The 26,341-nt window shown below is 42.6% G+C and overlaps 1 protein-coding gene across 1 annotated transcript in view; it reads left to right on the forward strand.

Annotated features, from left to right (window-relative positions):
* The first annotated feature begins 3,807 nt into the window (after positions 1–3,807).
* Positions 3,808–26,341, forward strand: part of SERINC5 (serine incorporator 5) — a 103,176-nt gene continuing 80,642 nt past the window's right edge. Inside the window, exon 1 of the mRNA XM_053907245.1 lies at positions 3,808–4,133. Coding sequence (XP_053763220.1) covers positions 4,107–4,133 — 27 coding nt within the window. The 5' untranslated portion in view covers positions 3,808–4,106. The remainder of the gene's footprint in view (positions 4,134–26,341) is intronic.

Here is a 26,341-nt window from a genome sequence, read left to right on the forward strand (position 1 = left end):
TCCCTGTTCATGCTCTGTCTCTCTCTGTCTCAAAAATAAATAAAGGTTAAGATTTCAGACTACATGAAACAAAAGATAATGTACAATAAATACAGTCAACAGATCGGTAAATAACAGCATAAGAATATTATTTGAAAATATGGAGGTAATAAGGGAAAACTGCTAAAATAATTGAAAGTGTTTGGCTCTGGAGAGGGGATTGAAAAGTAGGGTGTGGAGAAGGGAGATGCTATTTTTCATTTTATGTTTTGTCATGTTTTTGACATTAAAAAAAAAACAAAAAACAAAACCATTGTGCATATGTGAATTTAGCAGAAATAAAGGAGAATGCAATTACCAGGAAGAGTGGGGTAAGGGCAATACAGAGCTCTGATTATTTTTCGCTTGGGGTCCCAAATGTATAGCTCTTTGTTTCTAAATGAAGACTTTGTTATTTATTGTAATTGAAATCAATACAATTTCCGCTAGTAGTTTGAGGTCCCTAGAGAGTTTATAATGAAGATTAGAGAAATTTCTTCTTTTTTATTTAAAAACTAACAGAAGGGTTCCTGGGTGGCTCAGAGTGTCCCACTCTTGGTTTTGGCTCAGGTCATGATCTCACAGTTCCTGGGTTTGAACCCTACATTGTGCTCCTTGCTGACAGCTTGGGGGTCTGCTTGGGATTCTTTCTCCATCTCTCTTTGCCCCTCCCCTGCTCATGTTCTTTCTCTCTCTCTCTCTCTCTGTCTCTCTCTCACAATAAATAAATAAACTTAAAAAAATAAAATAAAAACTAACCAAATGCATCACTAGGTTGTTGTTTTTTTTTAAAGGTGAGAAAATTTTAGGGAGTTAGAGTAATTAATTTTATTTGCTTTTAAGCCATTATTGAACTGGACACTAAATTATAATGAAGGTTCATGGGTGTTTATGACTAGCTATTTTCTTTAATAATATGAGTATATACCACTGTTGTTTTTAGTTCAGTGAGTGTTTTTTTTTTTTTTAATGTCTATTTATTTTTGCGAAACAGAGAGAGAGAGAGCAGGGGAGGGGCAGGGAGAGAGAGAGAGATACAGAATCCGAAGCAGGCTCCAGGCTCTGAGCTGTCAGCACAGAGCCTCAGAACCTTGATATCATGACCAGAGCCAAAGTCAAGACACTTAACTGACTGAGCCACCCAGGCACCCTTAGTGAGTGGTGTTTCAAACTCAACATTGACTTCTACTTCCTAAAAAGGAAAAACCAAAAGAGCACTTCAAATTAGGGAGGAGAAAAAAGCAAATTATAAGCTGGTTATTTATAATATTTCATATATACATATATAATTATATTGCATAAAAGGAACTAATTCAGTTAATTTAAGAAAATTTTTGTGGGGGAAATATTTCACATGGTGTGCCAAGAGCTAGTCTTATTAAAGAAGGTCTATTACTGCGTATTCCTGAAAAACCCAAATCAAAAGAGATGGACTGTAAAAGTATCTACATGTGAAGAACACCATGTACAACTGTCTTCCTTGAAAAAAGTCTTCAGAGTACTTAAAATAAAATTAAGGTGCCACTGTTTTATGTTATGTCTGCTGACATTACTTCTCTTCTTGTTAACTAACCACAGATGCAAAGGATGCTACCAACCAGCCCTTAAATAGTAACAGTACAGCCCTCAGAGCAAGGAAGGTGGTAAACCTCTACACAAGGCCACATGCCTTTGAAATCTTCCAGCAGGGATGGGGGAATCAGCTTGCACAGATTAGTTCTCAATATCCTTTAAACTTCTTTATTAATATCAGTCAGGGCTGCTATTCAGTCTGCTTAAGAAGGCCAGGCCCTGTTTGGCATGGTCTATAGGGGTGAGTTTATCTAATCCTTGGAGAGTGTATGTCATTCCTTCCTCCCTTCCTTCTTCCCTCCCTCCCTTCCTTCTTCCCTCCCTCCCTTCCTTCATGAGAGCAAGAGAGAGTGAGAGAGCAGAGTGATCTCGAGGGTGAGCGTGAGTTGGGGAAAGGCAGAGAGAGAGGAGAGAGAGAATCTTAAGCAGGCTCCATGCTCAACTCAGAACCTGCCACGGGGTTCAGGGCTCCATCCCATGACCCTGGGATACCTGAGCAAAAATCAAGAGACAGACACTCAATAAATTGAGCAACCCAGGCGCCCCTTGGAGGGGGCATTATTAGCCTTGTTTTGAAGATGATAAAACTGAGACTCACAGGTGGTCCAGCCAGTTCTGGGTAGAGTTAAAATTTGCAACTTCCTGACTCTGGAAGCTTGGGCTTCCACTATGCTTTTCTGTACCTTGTGGCAGGATTGACAAATCCCTGAGTTATTCTTTCATTAACTCCCCAGCAGGCTGGCAATGATAACAGTCACAGAACCCTCCCACATTAGAATTGATTTGGCAGAAAGGGCACAGGATTCAGGGTCAGGAGGCCTCATCCTGCTACCAGCTCCGCCTCTATCTATCCCAGCAGTCCCTGGTGAGGATCCTCTGCCTTCTTGAGCCTCAGCTACCCTAACTGGATAGGAGGCTTGTATCCCAGACAGCTCAAACGTACATAGATGTCACACCTCCCCTTTCCCAGAAGCTGTTTGGCTCTTCCCAGATGGACAAAAACTCTAGATGTCCAACTAATCTCCCCAGGTGAGAAATGGGGCCAAAGTGACCTCTGTTTGGGATGAGTTACAGGCCACCATGGAGCAGGTTGCTGCACTAGTCTGCTTCTATTTATGCTGTTTTAATTTTTTTTTCTGCTTTATTATTTCCAAATTTTAGTTAGAGCCACTTGTTGTTACTTTCCATGGCTCTGAGTAGGGCCTGCTCCATTATTTTTCTTCCTCTAAACTCAGGTATTTGAGATTCTAGGAGATCCTGTGCAGCTCATTAAAAACTCAGTTCCCATTAGACTTTGTATTCTCCAGCTTCTATTCTTCGAGAGAAGACACTCACTCCTTGGCCAAAGGCTCTGTCTTGAAAGCGAGCCCATTTAAGGGCAGGCTTTGCATCAAGTGCTAGGGGATCAGACAAGTGGATTCCAGTCCCAATTTTGCTTCTTCAGCTTTGCTGTGAAACTTTGGGCAAGTTGTTTAACGTGTCTGGGCTTTAGTTGCCTCATTTGTAAAATGGGTACAGTAATGTTTATTTTAAAGTAAAAGGGCATGGGGCAAAGTTCATAGTAACAAACTCCTCTTCTTGAAGTGGCTGCGAGGAGAGCAGATTTCGGTACGGAGAAAAACTAGGAGTGCTCTGTCTTCTGCATGTAAAAAGCGATTATTGGGGACCCGTTTTTAAAGTAGGTCGGGTGAAAGGAGGCAGGGATGCAAACCAAGTCCCTGGGCGGGGATGGAGGCTGGAAAATAGACCAATATCCAGGGAAGGGAGGAAAGGGCTCTCACTATATCGCCCCCAGAGTGCCTGGCAGAACAGCCAGGTGCCCATAGATTCAAGGAAACTTGGGCAGAGGGGCTTTTCCCTAAAGTAGTTCAGTTTTCTTGACAAAGGAGGGAGGTAAGGGATTTCAGAAACAGGAATCCAGGGGGTGTCTTCGTTGGCGCGAGGCAGTCAACCCGCACTCGGTGGTCCCTACTGCGTCGGTTCGGTTCGGTTCGGTGCAGGTCACTCAGCAACCGTTCAGTTAAGGATTTAAGCTTTACTGGAGCTAGCAACCAGCTCCTTGACTGGAGCTGGGGGTCAAAGGGGCGCTGCGCTCTCCTCAGGACCGAGCGGTCAGGCCGGCGCGGGAGCACGGGAGCGCCGGGCCCGCCCGACGGTGGGCGGACTTCGGAGCTCTCACTGCACCGGGAAGTGATGGCAGCCGCCCCGCCGCCTGACGCCAGCGGAAGTGCGAGCCCCGGGCGAGCCTGCTCCGCGGCGGACCGCCTGGGAGGGGGCGGGCACGGGGCGGAGCAAGGGCTGTCGTGGCTCGAGGGGGCGGGCGGGGTCTGCAGCGGCGGGGCGGGGTTTGGCGGCGGTTGTTTTCACCCTGGCGGCGGTGCCTGGTGCTTGGCTGGGGCAGATCGGCGTGGAGGCGTGAGCTGGTCCAGAAAGGGGTGATCGCGGCTGGAGGGAGCCAGGAGGGCCGGAGGGACGCGGGGAGCGGGCGAGCAAGCCCGTGGTCGTCAGCCGCCAGGATGTCAGCGCAGTGCTGTGCGGGCCAGGTGAGCTGGGGGAGCGTGCGGCGGGGTGGGGGGTGGGGGGAGGTGGATCGGGCTACGGGGTGGGGAGCCCAGGCACCTACGGCTTCCCTGGGTGCAAGTCCCAGATCCACATCTTCGGCTGAAAGTGAGGCGGGTGGTGGGTCGCCCGGGACTGACACTGCGCAGTCTAAGTGAGTGAGTGCCTCGGGCCCGAGCGCGGCGCTCAGCCGTCGGGGAAGCCCTGTGCCGTGCGCGAGCTGGAAGGCACTCGGGGAAGCCCAAGAGGAGACCCTGAGGTCTTCCCGTCCGGTCTTAGGGACTTCGCTTAGGGCGGGGCAGGCAGGGCTCGGGTGAAGGATCCCGACTGGTCCTGGAGAGTGTCGCCGACCCCTCAAGGCAAGGGTGTGTGGGGTTGAGCCCCGTAGCCCACCAGGTTCTGCTTACCTGATGAGTCCAGAAAAATACGTACGTTTGGGCAACGTCTCCTTTCTCATGCGGTGAACAAAACTCGGGTCATATGGCGCAGGCAGTTTGCCCTTGGCATCTTGCAAGCCTAGAGCATTGGCTCTGTGCCTTCCAGAACGTCTCGAAACCTTGTTTCCAAAGTATGGTTCTCAGGGCCGCGCGCAGGGAAGACTAACCCAGCCCTGCTTCCTGAGTTTCCCGACGCAACCCTCGCTGCACGCTACCTGCTGCCTGGGCAGAGCTCGAGCCTTCCCGTCCCTTCTTTCAACTGAACTTGCCAGTTACCCTCATATAATATCTTAAAATATATTTGTCTACTTTGGATAGGCGACTCCTACTGGTTAGTAGCGCATCTGGGCAGAATTAGTAGGTTTTAACTCTTTAATGCTAATTTCACGCCTTCCTGCCTAGTAAGAAAAAACGAAGTAAGCAAAGCCTTCCGGATGTCGAACTCCCTCTTGCCTATCCTCCCTATTCTGTACAGCATTTCTGCACATAATTTTAATGGGGTGTTTTTGTTTGTTTGTTTTCAAATGAATGTAACTCCGGGGGCATTCAGTTACGGGGATATTCTTGCTTCCGAATCCAGTCAACCTCATGGCAGTCAAAGCCTGCCGGTAAGTGATGCAGGGGTTAAACTGTGAGTTTTCGTTACTGGCCGATTATTCCGGCAGATAATACGCCCTCTTTCGAGTGGCCGTGTGACGCTGAGAGGTCTAATACTGTACCTGACATGCATTCGCGTTGTTCTTCTTGGAGATGAGGAAACTATTTTTAACTCGAGGTGTAATGCCTTGCCTTGAGTCCGGCAAGGAGAGAGAGGATGCTTACCCCCTTACCAGGGCTTCTGAGACCAATGTGGACTGGAAAAGCTATTTTCTGAATGTTCACAATCTCAAAACTTTGCACATCTTTCATTGTTTCCAGTTGCTTTCCAATTTGATGCCACACTTTCCATTAGTTAGTAATTATAGATATTTAGGAGCATCTGTCCTCCCCTATTCCCTTGAAAGGCCCTTGAGGCCTTCTGTGACTCCAAACAGCTAATTTAGGGCTTTGAAAATGATTACCAGTACTGAAGTGGGTCTTGTAAAAGAATTATTGGTATGGTTGATATTTTGGCAGGATTGAAGGACTCGTTTCTAAAATCCCCCTCTCAGGACTTTGGAAAGAACCAAATCCTGGCCATTCATCACAGGAAAGTTAACTTCTGCTTTCTCTGGACTGCTTGAGGCAACACTGTGGTGGGTCTCAACACAGTGAGGGGGTGATGACACTATGATTTCCTACGAATGAGGCTGTTAGGTGTCCATTAAAAGGACTCAGCATATCGTAATTAAGTCTACCTACCTATTTATTTAAATTAATTAATTAACTGTGTTATTTAGTTTATCTTTTATTCTACCAAGCTTTTGTTTAATTTGAGCACCTACAAACTTTTTACTCACAGCATTTCTGATACCAAATGTGTGGGGTTTTTCCCCCCTCATACCAACCAGTTTCCCAACTCCCTGGACACCAATTGGACATAAAACAATTCAATTCAATTATGACACCACCTGGATTTAGTGTCCCACAAGTTAAGGGCTTAGTTGGGTAAGACTGCCCCTAGCCCTGAATTTCAGAAGCCAGTCACAGGTCTCCTTGGCCTCCCATACCAGGGAGAAAGAAATAATCATATTTCTGGCTATCTCACGATATCATAACATCTGTTTTGTTCCAGGAGCTAGAGATAGGGCAGTGAGCCAGACAAAATCATCTCTGCCCTCAGGGGTCCATTTATTTGTGGGTGGGGGTATTCCGCAAACCATGTAAACAATGAAACAGTAAGTGCTAGTGCTGGAACAAGACCTGGTGGCAGAGTGCCTTTGGGTGGGACCGAAGGGAGTCCAGGGGGGCTGGAGTATCATCAGTGAGGCCGGTGAGGTAGAGAGGCAGGCAGGTCCCGATGCGGCCAGGGACTGTCAGCTGCCTTTGGAGTTTGGGTTTTGTTCTTGTTTCAGTGAGAACTGTGGTTTGATTTACACTTTGATCACTTCGGGAGCTGTGAAGACTCAGCCATATTAGGGACTGGAGTGGAGGTAGGGAGAGCAGTCAGAGCTGTTCCTTCAGTGAGTATTTTTTAACTGCCCGTTCTGTGTGCAAGCAGGCTGCAGCAGTGAACAAACATGCCTCCTGATGGAGCTTAAATCTTGGCGATCTGCTGTTGCTATAGCCCGAGGAGGAGAGAGTGCGGTACCTTAATGTAGGCTGTTGTGCTTACAGTGGGATGTTGCTGGCTTCTGGGCAAATTTTAGAGGTAGAGCTGCACTTTTGTGTGGATTAGAAATAGGGTGTGGGAATAAGAACGATTCTGTATTTGGCTCCAGCAACTGGATTGATGATGGTGCCATTTATGAGGTGAGATAGGAGGCTTAAAGGGAGGAGGAGGACATTAGGGAAGGAAGAGCCATAGTTGTCTTTTGGCTTTGTTACATTTGAGATGCCTATTATAAATATTTGTTTATTTATTATTTATTTATTTATGTATTTATTTATTTATTTTGAGAGAGAGAGAGGGCAAGCATGTGCACATGTGCAGGGGAAGGGCAGAGAGAGACAGACAGACAGACAGAATCCGAAGCAGTGTTTGCACTGTCAGCACAGAGCCTGATGTGGGGCTCGATCTCGTGAACCATGAGATCATGACGCCAGCCGAGGTTGGACACTTATATGACTGAGCCACCCAGGTGCCCTGAGAAGCCTATTATTATAAATTAAATGGAAAGGGTAAGTCACCAGTTGGATATTTAAGTTGGGAGAAGTGTGAGGCTGGAGATAGAAATTTTGTGGGCTTTAACTGAGGACCATCAGGAACAATGTGTAACTCAGAAAAGAGCCTGGGCTATGGACTCACGTCTGGGTTTGAATTGGGAAATCTGAACAACAAGGGCGGTGTGAATGTGCACGTGTTACCTACCCTCTATTAACCTCAGTTTTCCTCAGCTGTAGAATGGGTGTAATAATACTTCCTGGGGTTATGAGGATTATATGTGATCTAGACATAAAGTCTCAAAGTACATGATTTAGCACACAGTAAGGAATCCCAAAACTCTTAGTTTGTTAGTGGCCCGTACCCACCTGCACCTCACCTCTAGTTCATCTTATTTTTGCCCTAACTCTGCTATACACTTAGATTTTGCTCATGCTGTTGCTAATGGATGCTAATGTAAGGAGAGATGACAAGAGAGAGTGGTCACTCAACACTTTCAGTCACTCAGCACTGTCGTGGTAGGTCCCTGAGGACTGGATGATGAACAAAGAAATTCCTTGCTCTCCTGGAACTTAAGGGCTAGTTAGGGGTGGAAGTGTGGGGGAAACTTGCTACAGAAAATGACACTATACACCGTCAGGTGAAATGAGATGTGTAAGTGAAAAATCCAGGGGTGTGTGGATGCCTCAGTTAAGCATCTGACTTTGGCTCAGGTCATGATCTCACGGGTTCGTGAGTCTGAGCCCCACATCGGGCTCTCTGCTGTCAGTGCAGAGCCTGCTTCACATCCTATGTCTCCCCTTCCCCCACACGCGCAACGCTCTCAAAGATAAAAATAAAACATTAACAAATTTTTTTTAATTTTTAAAAAATTTAAAAAAAGAAAAAAAAGTCCAGACAATGCTTTCAAGGCAATTTGAGAATAAAGCTTGGCAGGGTTTATGCCAGGCAAGTATAAACATTAATGATAGTAAAAGCAATAGCTGAAGTTTTAATTTCATGTCTACAATGTGCTACCTGTTTTTACCTACATTATGTCATATATTTTTCACAGCAACCTTCAGGGGCAATTAATGTTCTAATTGGACTTCTTTTGCAGGGGAGGGAGCTGAAATACAGAGAAATAAATAATTAACTTGACTGATGTTACCTGGTAGTGGAGCCAGGCCTTGAACACTGGCCCACCTGACTCAAGTTGGGGCTCTTAACTGCAAGACTGACATTCCTCATTATTCTTGCTCTGTATAAATAATGAGTAACTGTTGCTTATTATGGTTGCCTATAAAGGACCAAAGGCAGTTGAATACACAGCTATTGGGCTGTTTTGATTGATATTGCTAGCTGCCAGTCGTGGGTGGATAAGGTCTAGCTTCTTCCAGACCAGATTTTGCTGTTCTAGCCAGCACCTGAAACAGGCCCCAACCTCCTTTTCTTAGAGCATTTACCAAAGAGGGCTTACAGTTGTGCATTCTTCCTGTGCCTTTGAGATGTGTAAGTATTCCCTACAGCTCAGAGCTTTTCCAGACTAGAACTGAAAGGCAAAAGACAGATGGGTCATCCCAGGGATGCAGCCTTAGGCTGCCAGAGGCCATGTTAGAGTTTGGTCAAGTTCCTTCATGCAAGGGTTTGTGAAGAGTGGCTTTGTGTTGAGATTTCTTGTAATTTCCACCGTTTCTCACTATTAACAGTGGTTAACAAAACCTGGCTTCCTCAGAGTTAGAGGTAACCAAAGCCCACACAGGAGACTCTTAGACTGTGGCCTCTGAGGAAGTGTGAACTGGAATGGGTCTTCCTCATCAGGGCATCTGATCACCTCCAGATTGTAGCTGAAAACACACACAAACACGCACACACACACACACACAGAGTCCATGAAGACTTCCACAAAAAATAAATAAGCTCAAGAAGCATTTCCTTAGTAATGATCTTCCCTGAGCTTTGAGAGTTCTCTCTGAATGTGCACTTAGATTTGTCCACACCACCTAGTACTTGGTCATCTGATGCACAGGACTTGTTTCCTGGTTACTGCATGTATGAGTTTCCTCTCTCCCTCTAGATGGAGTACCTGTCATGAACTAGGTGATCCCCCTGTTGAGTGCTTTTGGATGGAAAACTCTCCCTATAGCTCTTTGTTAATAGTGATTGGAAATATTAGGTCCTCATTACATCACATGATGCTTCCTCCCTTTGGAAGACATCCAGGCACACATTCTGTTCATGACTGATGTGCTTTTGAATGAATTGGGGGTATTTGTGAGACTCAAAGGGAAAAACATCACACTTACCAACCAGAGAACCATATTCTGATATTTTATAGTCCAGTCACCCATATTTAGTATATGTGATTTTACTTAGCAAAATTAAGGTTATACTGTAGGTGCTGTGCTGTATTTGGTCCTACTCTTTGTGAAATATTGGGTGATTGAGGAAGTTTTGTTTCTGTTTGTTTATTTATTTGTTTATATTTGAAAAATACTTATTGATTTTGAGAGAGAGCATGCCTGAGCTGGGAAGGGGCCGATAGAGAGAATCCCAAAGCAGGCTCCTTGTTGTTGGTGCAGAGCCCTACACAGGGCTCATGAACTGTGAGATCATGAACTGAGCTGAAATCAAGTCAGATGCTTACCCAACTGAGCCACCCAGGCATCCCTTGTTTATTTTTTTAGAGTAATCTCTACTTCCAACGTGGGGCTCAAACTCAAAACCCTGATATCAAAAACCGCATGCTCTGCAGACTGAGCTAGCGAGATGCCCTCTGGTTGGGGAAGTTTTCAACAGGCACTGAGTACTGCTTTGCAGCCATCCATGTTTTCTGGGCTAACAGTCAGGTGTAGGTAGTCTTTTGTCTTCAAACATGATGAATTCTCCAGAGGTGTTAAATAAAGTTGGATGAGTGGAAGTTAATTCATAAGCATATGTGTTAATAGGTTTGTGTGTTTTTCTATTCCTAAAATACCAAAAACAATGAAGGAAATCTGAATTACCCTCTTTCAGTATCATCATTGAAGATTTATTTCAGTCATTTTTAACAATTTCTTTAAATTTGATCTTTATATGTATAGATTTATATAGATACTATCTACCTAGATGGTGTTTGAGTCATTTTTTTCCTGCTGTACGAAGGTGCCCATCTCTGTTTCAGTTACATTAAGTTTGAGTCTTGTCGTATCACTAGTATCAGCACTTTTATTTTTCTGTTCATTTTTGAAAAACACAGGCAGAATGCAGTAAAGTGCCCACATAGTTGCTCTCCCACACTGACAAAGGGTGGGACAAGGGGACTGGCTGATGTTGAACTCTTGACTAATATAGCTCACTGGTGAGCTGAGACAGAAAGAACGTTCAGAGATGTGTAGTTAGCCAAGTTCAGGTTGTTATGAACACCAGTCTGTCACTTACTTTAAGCAGTAGAGAGTGAAGGTGGCCATGTTGGTTGGAGAGTTAGCTTGGGGGTGGATCACTCAGATTTGTTTTCTTGGGCTGCTTTATAGCTGACCTGGGCAAGCTGACAAATAGCTTTCGGCTGTGTGGGATGCTTGGCTGGGAGTCTGAGTGGGATGCCTTGGCTGGGAGGCCTGAAGAGGGCCGACCTGTAGGGAGTGGAAGGCAGCCTCTGACTGTAATGAGATAATCTCTTCTCCATTGTTTGCTTCTGCCTGGTTTTCTGTATAAATGTCACCTGTAGATTTGCCACAGCTATTCAAGATCTGGGAGTGAGTCAGCTATGACCCTTGGAATCTTACCTTTCCATGTCCCGGGTGTTTTAATGTGAACTGCAAGGGTAGAACAAGAAGCATGGCATCGTCTACTTACAATTCAGAGTACATTGTGGCCAGTTCATCCATGATAGATAATTTGACATTAAAAAGGGAGTCCTCATATAAGATGGGATGTCTGCAGAGCTAGCCATTGGATACAATTACATTTTATCTTTTGAGTTGTTTTCAGTACCTGTAATTATAACTATCGTTAAATTAAAAAAATTTGGGGCACCTGGGCGGCTCAGTTGGTTAAGCGTCCAACTTAGGCTTGGGTCATGATCTCAACGGTTCGCGAGTTGGTTGGACCCCCACATCAGGCTCTGTGCTGATAGTGTGGATCCTGATTCGGATCCTCTGTCCCCTCCACCCTTGTCCCTCCTCCCTCTCTCAAAAAATAAATAAGAAAAATCATTTAAAAAATTCAGTTGAGTAAATTCTAAAGATCTAATTGGCTTTATTAATTGTTTCATGAATCAAACTTATCCCATCTAGCAAGTAGAGGGGAGCATCACAGAAATACAAGAAAGGAAAGTTTTTTTTAAAGAAGAGAGGGGTGGAAAAAAGGAAACTATTAGCAAAGAATCCATTGTGTTAGGCAAGGTCGCCCTCTTAAGGGGAGGGGAATGGATGTATCAGTAAATTTCCTAGTGCTGACCAGGAAATTCTCATGCCAAGTGGTTAAGATTACATATTTGGAGGGTTGAAACTGCACTTAGATTAGATACGAGGTCTTGGTTTACTGACTTGGGGGTCTTTCTTTTTAACACTCTAAAGATCCTGTGTTCTGTGTGTCTAGTGAAATTTCCTTACATGTTGAGGTTGTCAGTTGAATTTGGGTTGAGATTGGATCTTCAGAGCAATATTAATCCAGTTACTAATCTAAACCACTGTGATTGTCTTAAATGATCAGGTTTTCCAAGTAGTCTAAAGTGAGCCTTTGCAAGATTTTAGAACATAATGTGGGAATCAGTGTAGTGTGTGTGTAAGGAAATTCAAATAGTGGATTGGTTTGGTTACATAAAACATCTGTTTGAATTTTAAAGGAAACAGGATTTTACTTTGGCTTTTCTGCTGTAGTTTGCCTTGTAAGATTAAAGTTGAGCTGATTGTTTAAGGAAAGCAGCTGTTATGGAAAAAGTTAGAGGAGGTTTTTATCACAGAATAGATTTTGAAACCACTTGCGGGTTTGGAGTAAGGTTGCAGTAGACAGTGATTAAACAACATTTTTTCCCCCTCATGAACACTGTCCAGTTGAAGCAAAAGTGGGAAAAACACGTACACACAACCCCTTAAATCTTATTTATGCAAAGATAACTAGGAGAGCTGGAAAATCAGACTTCGGTTTGTTTATCATTTTTATAAACTGGTCAGCTACACTTTGAAATAAAGCCCACAAGGTCTTCATAGGATTTATTTTCCAGTTTTTTGTTCTTGCCTTGTATCTCCGTGATTTCACTGTGTCTCCTAACGCTGGGATCCTTGGTGTGTGTAGTTCACCAAAACTAGGAAAGAATTCAGTCTTTTGGGGTTCACTCCATGCTCATTGAACTCCTCCAGTGATGTTCTCAGAAACAATGGCAGTATTTTGTAACCATAGTAATGAAAATGTTCTCTGTAATAGGATTCTTTATCAGCACGAATTTTCTTCAGCTTTGGTAGCATTATTCCCGTTAAATAACAAAAGATTCAACTGACTAAATTTTAAAGACCTAATTGGCTTTACTAATCGATTCACAAATTGGGCAGCATTCCATCTAGTAAGTAGAGGGGAGCTCCAGAAGTCTACAGAAAAGGAAGCCTTTTTCAAAGGTTGGAGGGAGAGGGAAAAAGGAAATTATTGGTATAGAATCCATTGTTTTAGGCAAGGTTGCCTTCCTAAGGGGAGCAGAAGGGGGAGGGTTCTATCAGTAAACTTCTAGTGCTGACCAGGAAATTCCATGTTGACTGGTTAACAGTTACATTTTCAAGGATTGAAACTGCATTTAGGTTAACCTAAGTGACACCATTTTGGGCCTGTGGTTTTCTTTTTAACATTCCTAAGGACACTGTCAACTTTTTTACTGTTAAAAAAAAACAAAAAACTTACAATTCTTTTTTTTTTTTAAATTTTTTTTTCAACGTTTTTTATTTATTTTTGGGACAGAGAGAGACAGAGCATGAATGGGGGAGGGGCAGAGAGAGAGGGAGACACAGAATCGGAAACAGGCTCCAGGCTCCGAGCCATCATCAGCCCAGAGCCTGACGCGGGGCTCGAACTCACGGACCGCGAGATCATGACCTGGCTAAAGTCGGACGCTTAGCCGACTCCGCCACCGAGGCGCCCCTAAAAAACTTACAACTCTTAAAGCAATATGTCAGTTGATAAATATTCATTGGGTACCTAGCATAATATTCGTCCAAGGCTACTAAGCCTACTTTCATGCTTGGGAACAACTAGTGAATTGATGCTGGCTTTTCTTAGTATAAGATCTCTCCTGGGGCAGAACATCTTCAAAGACTTATTTGAGGTTTGTGTATCTCAGTTTTGGACCTTTTTTGCCTGTGAAAGGGTCCACTGGGGGAGACGCTTCCCTAGGAGTAAATGAACCAACCCATGGGGACATGTGGGGGAACTGGGGTCCTCAAGAATGTGTTCTAGTGGTTTCCTGCAGTTACACAGTTTTTCTGAATACTTTTCCTAGAAGAGAGTTCTTAGTATCTCTCAGCTTCTCAAAGGAATCTTACAACCTTGGAAAAACCTAATGTAGAATGAGAAGGGAAAGACCAGCAGTGGAGACCTCTCCATTTAAAAGGCAGGCAGGGGGCGCCTGGGTGGCTCAGTCAGTTAAGCGTCCGACTTCTGCTCAGGTCACGATTCCCCAGTCCGTGGGTTCGAGCCCCCCGTCAGGCTCTGTGCTGACAGCTCAGAGCCTGGAGCCTGTTTCAGATTCTGTGTCTCCCTCTCTCTCTGACCCTCCCCCATTCATGCTCTGTCTCTCTCTGTCTCAAAAATAAATAAACGTTAAAAAATTAATAAATAAATAAATAAATAAAAGGCAGGCAGGCTTTCTGAGGCACCTGGCTGGCTCGGTCAGTGCATCAAGCGACTCTTGATCTCCAGGGTGTGAGTTCTAGCTCCATGTTGGGTGTAGAGATTACTTAAAAAAAAAATAAAATCTTAAAAAAAAAAAAAAAAGAAACCCAAAACTTAAAAGGCAGACATTCCTGTAGCAAACATAGAAAGAAAATAAAGTGATGGAGGTTACAACCCGCTTGAAGAGGAAAGAATCTGGGGGTTTGGGGTGGGAGAAGTTTGGGTTTTATCAGACAGCACCCTATACTCTAGAAGTTAGTAAGGGGGAGACCAGGATTCCTGGGGTTTTTGGCATCTTTGGTTTCCAGAGAGCAGAAGCTATGGCACTGGGGGTTGGAGAGTACTGGGGAACTAAGGAATTGAAGCCAGGGAGGGGAGGTTATGATCTTTTAAGACCTTTGGCAATGGAGGGGAGACGAGTAACTAGTGGGGGATGTGGCATTTCAGTGCAATGTGGTTTGGGGTGTTAAAAAACGTGTATTACCTGAGTAAATATGAAGATGTAATTGGCCTTACTAAACACTTCATGAATTGGGAACGCCTGGCTGGCTCAGTCAGTGGAGCATGTAACGCTTGATCTCTGGGTTGTGGGTTCGAGCCCCACATTGGGCGTAGAGATTACTTAAAAATAAAATAATTTGAAAAAAAACCCCAACAATTCATGAATCAGGCAACATCCCATCTAGCAAATAGAAAGGAACTTCAAGTTTTATAAAATGGAAGATTTTTATAGAAAGGAGAGTGGAGCAAGGAAGTTACTAGCAAAAGAAAAGAAAGAATTGTTTCAGGCACTGTCACTTTCCTTAGGAGGAATAACATGGGGTCTTAACTTGTAGATTTCCTTATATCCTTTGGGTGGTGGATAGAGAGGGCCATGCAGCAGATGACCTCATAGGTGCTGACTGCAAAATTCCTGACTAACTGGCTAAGACTATATTTCTTGAGGGGGGTGGGGGGAAGGGAAGACTACATTTTACAGAGGGGTTGAAACTGCATTTAGGTTAGGTATTAAGCCCTAGTTTGGTTACTTGCCTTGGTGTCAGTGACTCTGTCATGGGCCTGTGGTTGATTTTAGAGAGGGATGTGAACAGATTGCCATTGTGAAAGAGGAGTAGGTTACAACCTGAGCAGAGTTGGGGCTGGCCCTTGGTATGAGTAGTGAAGGGGTTTGGATACTTCCTGTCTCCAGATTGCAGGATGCTGAAGTTCATGTACTCTTAAGTTCTGTAACCTGTCAAAATTTAGTCTGGAGGTAGCCTCCATCCCCTCGATTTTTCTCTCCCCCTCTAACTTCCTTCCCCTTATTTTTCTGTTTAAATTTCTTTGATCCATTTGGATTTTATTCTTTAAAAAATTTTTTTTAATGCTTTATTTATCTTAGAGACAGAGCACAAGCAGGGGAGGGGTAGAGAGAGAGGGAGACACAGAATCCAAAGCAGGCTCCAGGCTCCGAGCTGTCGGCACAGAACCTGACACAGGGCTCGAACCCATGAACCAGGAGGTCATGACCTGAGCCAAAGTCGGCTGCTCAACCGACTGAACCACCCAGGCGCCCCTTTTTGGATTTTATTCTTAGGAAAATCCTGTTCAGTGTGGAGCCCAACGCAGAGCTCAAACCCACAGACTGAGATCATGCCCCGAGCTGAACTCAAGAGTTAGATGCTCAACTGAACTACCCAGTCTTCCTTGGAAGACATTAAAAGGCATCCCTTTTAATTCCCCATCTGAAGCTTAGATGTCTTTTTATTTTATTTATTTATTTTTTAAAGTTTATTGTTATTTATCTTGAGAGAGATGTTGAGAGAAAGTCACGGGAGGTTAGAGAGAGAGGGAAACAGAATCCGAAGCATGCTCCACACTGTCATTGCAGAGCCCAATGTGGGGCCCAAGCTCACAAACCATGAGATCATGACCTGAGCCAAAATTAAGAGTCAGGTGCTTAACTGACTGAGCCACCCAGGTGCCCCCTAGATGTCTTTTTAAAATGCCCCTTCTAATTTTTTTAATTTTTAAAAGATTTTTTATCTTTTTAAAGTTTGTTTATTTAGTTATTTAGAAGAGGGGTAGGTGTGGAGAGAAAGAATCCCAAGCAGGCTCTGTTGTGAGTGCAGAGCCCGCTGCAGGGCTTGATCTCACGAACTGTGAGATCATGAATTGAAGTGAAGTCAGTTGCTCAACCGACTTGAATCACCCAGACACCCCTCTAATTTACTTTTGTGGTAATCAAAGAACATATTCTGTACATATTAATTCCTTTTAAAGCTATTGTTTTATGTGAATGTTCCATGTGCTCTTAAAAAAAAAATATGCTCAAAGAACATATTCTGTACATATTAATTCCTTTTAAAGCTATTGTTTTATGTGAATGTTCCATGTGCTCTTAAAAAGAACATATATTCTACAGTTATTGGGTACAGGGTTCAAGTTGATTGCTGGTATTGCTCAAATCTTCTCCATTACTGATTTTTTGGTGGTGGTGGTGGAAATCATCTAATTCTCTCAGTTACTGGGAGAAGGGTGTTTTCCAAACATGATTGTGTTTTTTGTCTCTCCCATTCTGTCATCTTTTATTTAATGTATTTTGAAATTCTATTAAGTGTACACACATTTATGATTGTTGTTTCCTTAATGAATTGATCCTCTTTTTTTTTTTTTTTTAATTTTTTTAATGTTTATTTTTGAGACAGAGAGAGACAGAGCATGAATGGGGGAGGGGCAGAGAGAGAGGGAGACACAGAATCAGAAACAGGCTCCAGGCTCTGAGCCATTAGCCCAGAGCCTGACACGGGGCTCGAACTCACAAACCATGAGATCGTGACCTGAGCTGAAGTCGGACGCTCTACCGACTGAGCCACCCAGGCGCCCCGAATTGATCCTCTTATAAAATGATCCATTTTATCTCTGGTAATATTCTTTATCTTCAAATGTTTGTCTGATGGTTATGCCATCCGTTTAACTTTCACCCTATTTTAGCCTTTTTTTTAAAAGTAAGCTCTATGCCTAATGTAGCCCTTGAACTCAGAGATCAAGAGTTGCATGCTCTACTGATCGAGCCAGCCAGGAGCCCCATCAACCAATTTGTGTCTTATACCGTAAAACCTTGGTTTGTGAGCATAATTCATTCTGGAAGTATGCTTATAATCCAAAGCACTTGTATATCAAAGCTCATTTCAAGAACCATTGGCTCAGTTGTGATCATGTGATATTTGGCGTCACATACTAATTGTATTGCAAGACATGGCTTGTCTCTCAAGTTAAAATTTATTAGAAATGTTTGGTAGTCTTGCGGAACACTCGCAGAACAAGTTACTCGCAATCCAAGGTTTTACTATATTCAAAAGTGTGTCTCTTATAAGCAACATGTAGTTAGGACTTGCTTTTTGATCCAGTCTGACAATCTTTGCCTTTTAACTGGATGTTTAGATCATTTACATTTAATGTAATTATTCATGTTTGAACCTGAGACTATGTATTATTGGCCATTTTCATTTTCCCTTCGGTTCTTAATTTTTTATCTTTTTTTTGAGGAGGGGAGCATTCATTGAATGTTTTTAAGTAGTCTGTCCTCCTCTATTGCCTTTTTATTTCTTAAAATGTTGTAAGCATTATGGTATTGTAGCATCTTGAAGAAGGGATATAAGTCAGAAATTCACCATTAGTAATGGAATCCATTATAGGTGCGTCAGTACTAGATACTGACCAAATCTTTATAGCAAATGATGAATTAAGTAACATTCATGATATTTCAAAACTGTATTTCTGCCTTATAAAAAATAATACATAGTTATCAGAGGAAATCTGGGAAATAACATAAAAGTATAAAGAAGAAAGTAAATATCATTTGTAATCCCAGAGAGAACAAACCCTGTTAGTATTTTGTTTTGTTTCATTCTAGTATTGAAGTACAGTAAATTAGGGGTGCTTGGGTGGCTCCGTCAGTTAAGTGTCCAACTCTTGATCGTGGCTCAGGTCATGAACTCACAGTTCATGAGATTGAGCTGTGTCAGGCTCCGTGCTGACAGTGTGGAGTCTGTTTGGGATTCTCTCTCTCCCTCTCTCTCTCTGCCCCTCCCCAGCATGTGCTCTCTCTTTAAATAAATAAATAAATAAGTAAACTTAAAATGCAATAAATTAGACCATACTGTATGCACTTTATGTATGTATGTATGTATGTCTGTATTGTGCATGAGTGGGGAGTGGGGGCAAAGGGAAGGAGAGAGAGAAAATCTCAAGCAGCCTCCAGGCCCAGCTCAGAGCTTGATGTGGGGCTTGATCTCATGACCCTGGGATCACTACCTGAGCTGAAATCAGGAGTCAGATGCTCAACCAATGGAGCCACCCATGTGCCATGATGTTTACTATTTTATATCCTAACTTGTTATCACATGACATTGTGAGCATTTTTACATAAGACTTCTGTTTACATATATATTTGAGAGAGAGAGAGAGAGACAGACAGACAGAGGATCACAAGCCAGCTCTGCACTGACAGCAGAGAGCCCGATGTGGGGCTCGACCCCACAAACCACTAGACCATGACCTTAGCCGAAGACCAACAGTTAACTGAAAATTCTTAAAAGTAAACATTGTAATTGGTGTATCGCATTTAATCTATCATATCAACATTTATTTCATATTTTCCTTTTATTAGATAGTGTATTTCTTTTTATTTTTAATTTTGTTTATTCATTTTTTAAGACTTTAAAAGTAATCTCTGCCCCCAACATGGGGCATAAACTTACAACCTGAGATCAAGAGTCCCATGTTCCACCAACTGAGCCTGCCAGGCACCCCTATTGTATTTCTTACAAACAAAAACAAAAACAAAAACAACACCACACACACACACACACACACACACACACACACACACACACACAATTATTATAAATAAGTCTTATGTACTCTTTCTCTATGTCCTGCCTCTTTAGGTTAGAGCTCTGGAAACATTCCTGTTGTCACACAATGTGAACATGCATTCCTAAAAAGTCACACTATGCAAAATTGCGTAATAAAAACCACAGGCCTTAAGGGAAAATGGGGACGCCTGGGTGGCTTAGTCGGTTGACCCTCTTTGACTCTTGATTTTGGCTCAGGTCATGATTTCAGAGTTACGGGATCAAGTCCTTTGTGGAGCTCTGCACTGAGTGTGGAGCCTGCTTGGGATTCTCTCTTCCACTCTCTCTCTCCCCTCTATCCTCATCTCACCCCACCTTGTACTCTTTCTAAAAACAAAACAAAACAAAAGGCAAACTATTTAAAATGGTATCACGGTTTTACAAATGTTAAGTGGTTAAGAAGAAATACATAAATACTATGAAAAGTTTGGTACTTGATCTCAAAAAGATGGAAATTTGATTGTGAAAGTAGGTGTTGAAAGAGTTGTAGCTTATGAGTTACTGTGAAGTTGTGGAAGGAGGGTTATCTGAAATTGGATGTGTGTAACACCACATGTGCTTTGGAAGTTCCTAAGTGCTGTTTGAACTGAGGCATGCATTTCAAGTATTCCTGTGTAGCTCCATTCAGCTGAGTGCAGTTTTCTGCCTTCAGTGAGTGTCTCCCACAGACATAATTACACATCCTGCTGTGTTGAAATTGTTCTCTAACATGGCAGGGGAGGAAGAAGTTTTCTTTGACTTTCCTAGTATGTCTGGCTGACACAGACAGATTAACAGGAGAAAGCCATACACGTTTATTTAATATAAGTTTTATGTGATTTGGGAGCCCTCCGAATGAAATAAAGACCTAAAAAAATGGCATAACCTGCTTGCTTTTATATTAGGTTGAACAAAGAGAGGCAGGTGTGGAAAAGTGACTTAACTGTGTGGGGAGATCTAGAAAGAAAAGAATTATTTTAAAGTTTGTATATTTATTTTGAAAGAGAGAGAATCCCAAGCAGGCCCTGCACTGGTGCAGTGGGGCTCGGAACCCACAAACTGTGAGATCATGACCTGAGCCGAAATCAAGAGCTGGATGCTTAACCAACTGAGCCACCCAGGTGCTGCAAGAATTATTTTCACAAGGAATGTCTGTTTAGGATTTGCTCCATCTCAACTTCTGGTCCTTCATGGGTCCTTCATAAGAATGTCTTCCTTCTTCCTGGTAAAGGGAGGACACCTTACCGGAATTTATCCCCTGCTTTCAAGGAGAAAAAGGAAGGCCAGAGTGCCCTTCTTGTACCTGCTGTTTCTCGGGTGCCTTTAACTTAAAATAATCAATATAGCAAAGTATTGTATTTTGGGGTGACATGCTCTAACGTCCTGTAGAATCAACCCTCTTGGAACAAATATAGCTCAGAAGCCCCGGGCATTGGAGACGTTCCTCACTAAGGCTGAGCGACCAATTCATGCTCCTGTTAGCCGTATGAGGGAGTTGGCCCCCCTGCCTCCCTTTGGACTAACTCCCAGAAAGTTGGTGCTGGAAGTGGCTGGAAGGGTCTTCTGCTCCTCCTCCCCAATTGTGCTCAGATTTCTTGTACTATAATAAGCAAATAACTCCAGAGACCGGAACTTCCTATCTTTGGAAGCAGCTCTCCTTCATTTTAGGGAGCTCTGGTTTAATTCTTCCTGTGGGCCTCCCAAGGCTGAAATGACCCAGTGGCTGGGATCTTGGAGGGGGAGGCAGTCATTTTGCATAGTAGTAAGAAGAGGCAGGCAGTGTTGAAGGTGGGCACAGGCTGTAAGAGGACCACAGTTGGGGGCACCTGGGTGGCTCAGTTGGTTAGGCGACTGACTTCGGCTCGGGTCATGATCTCACAGTTTGTGAGTTCGAGCCCCACGTCGGGCTCTGTGCTGACAGCTCAGAGCCTGGAGCCTGCTTTGGATTCTGTGTCTCCCCCTCTCTCTGTCCTGTTCCCTGCTCACATTCTGTGTCTCTCTGTCTCTCAATAATAAATAAACTTTAAAAAAATTTATAAAAAAAAAAAAAAGAGGACCACAGTTGTGTTGATGCTGCTGCTTATGGGAATCCACAGCGTCCATCCAAACCATATACTGAAAATTGGGACATGCTGACAAAGGGGAATTGGGCCTCTGGGTAGGAGAAATTTCAGTTGGAAGCCAAAATATTTGGAACTTTTAGTACACTTAAATAGTTTTTAAGGATAATGGTCAGGCAGTTTGAAATTAGAACCATTTTGGGAAATCTTTGGTTGGTGGCAAGCCACCTAAAGTCTCACTGCTGACTTTCTGATGGGAGCAATAGCTGTCACTCCTGGTCGTGGGTTACTGTTTTCACAAACAAAACACCCAGGTGTCCCATCCCCTCTCTTCTCTTAAACTCCCACGTAATTCTTTAAATTTTTTTCCCAGCGAGGCACCTGGGTGGCTCATTCGGTTGGACATCCAACTTCAGCTCAGGTCATGATCTCGTTGTGGTTTGTGGGTTTGAGTCCCATGTCGGGCTCTGTGCTGACAGCTAAGAGCCTGGATCCTGCTTGGAATTATGTCTCCCTCTCTCTCTGACCCTCCCCTGCTCATGCTTGCTCTCTCTCTCGAAAATAAGTAAATGTTTTTAAAATTTTTTTCCCTAGAAAATTCTACTCTGTGAGTCATGGGATTTAACAGAAAGCAGTTTTTAAGAATGTGCTTTCTTACCCAGTGATGTAGTTTGTGAAAGTTGCAGGTTGCTGAATACGGGATATTAGGCCATTTAGAAAGAGCTGGTTAACCAATGAGCCACTCTATGCAAATTATCATGCTCAGCAGTAGCTTCTGGTTGCAGGCTTTGAAAAGCATGAAGTAGTAAATTATTTCCTTATGATGGGGGGAAGAGAGCAATGAGGGTTGTCATGAGATTACATTTTCTTAGGAGCAAGAGGTCCAGCAGAGCTGAGTCTCTGACTTCTACACTTGATCTTAGCCAAAAGGCCAAGAAGCGATTCTCTGACTTCTTTTACCTGCTGTGGTGTGGCAGAAAGAAAGCAGGGCTTGGAGTGCTGGAGAAGAAGGCTAATTAATGCTCATTCCACTTGCCTCTCATTATGGAGAGTCTGAGGGTATTCCCAGATTACTTGGGAGATGCCCCTCCTCTCTTCCAAGTAGCATTATCCATCCATTACCTCTTCCTGATGTTTGTAAGACTTTGAGAATAGTAACTATTAGTACTGTTAATAAAGTCTGGAGCTCCTGATCACATATTATCTATTCTATAAGGCTGTCATTAGAAGAAATAAAGAGAAAGCTGTAGACTGGTTAAATGAGCTATAGCATTTGGAAGGACGGATGTGAGCTAGTGTGTCCCAGGGCAGTGCTATTGGTATGTTGGGTACGTCAGTTCTTTCTTGTGAGGGACTCTTATGAAGAGCTGACATATAGCATTCTTAATAACCCTCAGATGTCAGTAGCACTCACCAGCCTTTGTGAAAACACTGTCCCCACCTTTATGACCTGTGACCCACAAAGCCCCAGGAGGATGGCCTGGTGCTGCCTAGATAAGAACTACTGAATGCTCTGGGCTTGATTTTTTTTTTTTTTTTTTTCATACAGGTTAGAGTTCTTGCAAAACAGACTGAATCCTCCCCAGTGTGGTACAGCTATAGAGATGAAAAAGGACACAAGCAAAGTAGATTATTCTCTTCCACAGCACCACCTTGACATAAAGGAAATACAGTAAAAATTTGACACAATGATGGCAGGTTGTACTTTGGATGTGGTTTACTTGATTATTATTATTTTTTATTTAAAAAAACTTGTTAAAGATTTTATTTTTGAGTAATCTCTACACCCAGTGTGGGGCTCGAACTCACGACCCTGAGATCAAGTCGCATGTTCTACCCACTGAGTCAGCCGGGCACCCCTGGATGTGGTTTACTTAATTGTTTTATTTTTTAAAGTTTATGGGGCGCCTGGGTGGCTCAGTCGGTTAAGCGTCCGACTTCGGCTCAGGTCATGATCTCATGGTCCGTGAGTTCAAGCCCTGCATCGGGCTGTGTGCTGACAGCTCAGAGCCTGGAGCCTGCTTCAGATTCTGTGTCTCCCTGTCTCTCTGACCCTCCCCCATTCATGCTCTGTCTCTCTCTGTCTCAAAAATAAATAAACATAAAAAAAAATAAAGTTTATTTATTTATTTGGGGGGAGGGGAGACAGAGGGAGGGGGAGGGGTGGAGAGAGAGAATCCTAAGCAGGCTGGAACCCATGAACCGTGAGATCATGACTTGAGCTGCAATCAAGAGCAGGGCGCTTAACCGACTGAGCCACCCAGGCACCCGGATGTGGTTTGCTTTAAATGTTACTCAGAAGTATTATATTAAGATTTAGTGCTTTAGATATGCCAGTTAAATGAGCTTATGTTTGATAGGAAAAGGAAAAAGCATGCTTTATCGTGGGAGAGAGAATTCATTTAGACCTATTTCTGGTGTGCATTAAAAAATTTTTTTTTAATGTTTATTTATTTTTGAGACAGAGACAGAGCATGAATGGGGGAGGGTCAGAGAGAGTGGGAGACAGAATCTGAAGCAGGATGTCAGCACAGAGCCCAATGTGGGGCTCGAACTCACAGACTGTGAGATCATGACCTGTGCCAAAGTCAGAAGCTCAATGGACTGAGGCCACCCAGGTGCCCCTTTCTGGTGTGCATTTTAAAAAGGCTTTTTTTGTTGTTGTTGTTGATAGTCCAGAGGCAGTATAGTTGAGTAGCTGTGATGGGCAGCTTGAGTTTAGATGTAGTCTCTGCCCCTTACCATTGGTGTGCCTTTCATTGGTCCTTTAGTTTACCTACCTGTGAAATGTAGTCACTGATATCTTCATAGGATTTTGCACTTGGAACAGTAACAGACCCAGAATGTGGGTTCATAAATGTTCCCTGTTAGGGGTGGGCTGGCACACTTTGTTGGGATAACAGTACGCAAATTCTAAGTTGTGAATAAGCCTCTTTTGAGGTTTGATCCGTGCCCTTTACATCAGAATAGATAATGTATAGCTCTAATATTTAACCATATTAAAGTAGGTTAAAGGGATCCAAAAAAGTCTTAAGAGAAAAGATTAGTGAACTTCTAAAATAATGATCTTGGAATGCCTAAGGTTTTTCTAGTTGTGATGGAAGATACATAAAACAAATTGATGAATTTGACTATACAAAAGTTTAGGAACTTGTCCTGAGTAAAAGATAAATAAAGTTGAACAAAGTGATTTATAGGAAAAAGGTCTGTTTTCCTTAGTGTGCCAAAAGAGTTTTTATAAATCAGTGGAAAAGACACACAGTGGAAAAATGGACAAAGGGTAGGGATAGACACCTTAGGGGGAAAAAAAAAATGGAAATAGCTGGTAAATATGTGAGAAGGTGCTCAGTCTTACTCATAACTAAAAGAAAAATGTTTTTTAATGTTTATTTATTTTTGAGAGACAGAACATGAGCGGGAAAGGGGCAGAGAGAGAAGAAGACACAGAATTTGAAGCAGGCTCCAGGCTCTGAGCTGTTACCACAGAGCCCGACACGGGGCTTGAACCCATGAACTGTGAGATCATGACCTGAATTGAAGTTGGTTGCTTAACTGACTGAGCCACCCGGGTGCCCCAACAGTCTTACTCATAATTAAAAAATTCAATTAAAAATGGAGATATTTTTTCACTAATCAGATTGGTAGTTAAAAAGTATAATACCCTTGGGGTACATGGGTGGCCCAGTTGGTTAAGCATCCGACTCTTGATTTTGGCTCAGGTCATGATCTCACTGTTCCTGGGATTAAGCCCCGCACAGTGCAGAGCCTGCTTGGGATTCTCCCTCTCTAATAAATAAATAAACATTAAAAAAAAGAAGTATAATACCCAGAGTTGACAAGGTGAAAAGAAACCAACCTTTGTGGGTTCATGGCTCATTCATTTCTGAAGGAATATTTAAATTAGCATAATCATTTTGAATCATCATTAAATTGGTCTGTGTTCGTGGATCTAGTAATTCTACTGTTTTTTTGTATTGGAAGTAAATGTGGAACATCTTAATTCATCATTAATCATGAAAACTGATTTAAAAAAAATTATTAGTCTTCCATCAATGGAATATTAGGTCGCCACTAAAAAAATGAGGTAAATTTGTGTGTGCAGACAGGGAGAGATGTCTAAGATGTGGTGTTTAATAGGGATTAAAGAAAAGTGTGTGTATAATGAACCCAATGTACAGGGGTTCAAAAGGAATAGGCACATATGTATGTAAGTATGTCAGCATTTGTATATGCATAAAAATTTCTGAGCGTTTTAAAGACCTATTGTCATGTGTAGAAACTGTTACATATGGAGGACTATATACTGTTATATATACAAGATATATATAGAAACTGTCAACCGTGGTTATTGCTTTGGAGTAAGAACAGGAGGTTGGGCGGTAGGGGATAATGTAGGGAGCATTTGTTTTTCATTTGATATCTTGATGTGCTGTTTGAATTTATTGTGAGCATGTGTTGGTTACTTTCAAAATTTTCAGTCTTAGATTGTAGCAAACTGAAACAAATGTGTGAATTTCAACATGTTGTATAATTGCGTTTTCTGGCACTGTTTTCATTCTTGATACTACCTCTGCCCCTCAAGGGAGATGGTGGTGGTAGTATATATGTTATATATATGAAATGGGTTTAGACGTAATAGATTTAACTCATTTTTACATTGAGACAGGAAACTGAGATGATTAATTTGGCTGCACAGTTGGTACAGATATGTAGTGTATCTGCATTATCCACAAGTTGCATATGTAAATATAGATTTTTCATAACTAAAGTATACTAAAGTGAATAGAGCTAGAAAAAAAAGAAGATTATAGTTAAACTGTCAAATCAGTTTTTGTAAGTGTCTCCAGCTGGCTGTGGATTATTAGGATGCATTGAGAGGGCTGCTTGATATGACAAGAAAATTGTTGGAGAAATGGGAGCTCCAATATCATCCATTGCCATTGTACAGTCTCTTAAGAAAGCTAAATGTTGAAAGGTCCATGAAATACTTTATGTAAACTTTACAAAGCATTTTATAGCTGACCAATAAGTTAAGCACATGAAACAATTTCAACTTTTCCAAGCGCTAGGAATTTGTCCTTGGGGACACTATATTCCTGTTTAAATTAACAGGTGTTCAAAAAAAAATCTCATAGTTTCATTTTTATTCTTAAAGTGGAGTTGGAGAAATGCCTAAGCTTTTACTTTTCTGTTGTGAAATATCCAACTTTAAAAAAAATCATGGGGATACTATCTGGGTGG

This window comes from Panthera pardus, unplaced genomic scaffold (assembly GCF_024362965.1).
Source record: "Panthera pardus isolate Hobbes unplaced genomic scaffold, ASM2436296v1 HiC_scaffold_2, whole genome shotgun sequence".
Lineage (NCBI taxonomy): Eukaryota > Metazoa > Chordata > Mammalia > Carnivora > Felidae > Panthera > Panthera pardus.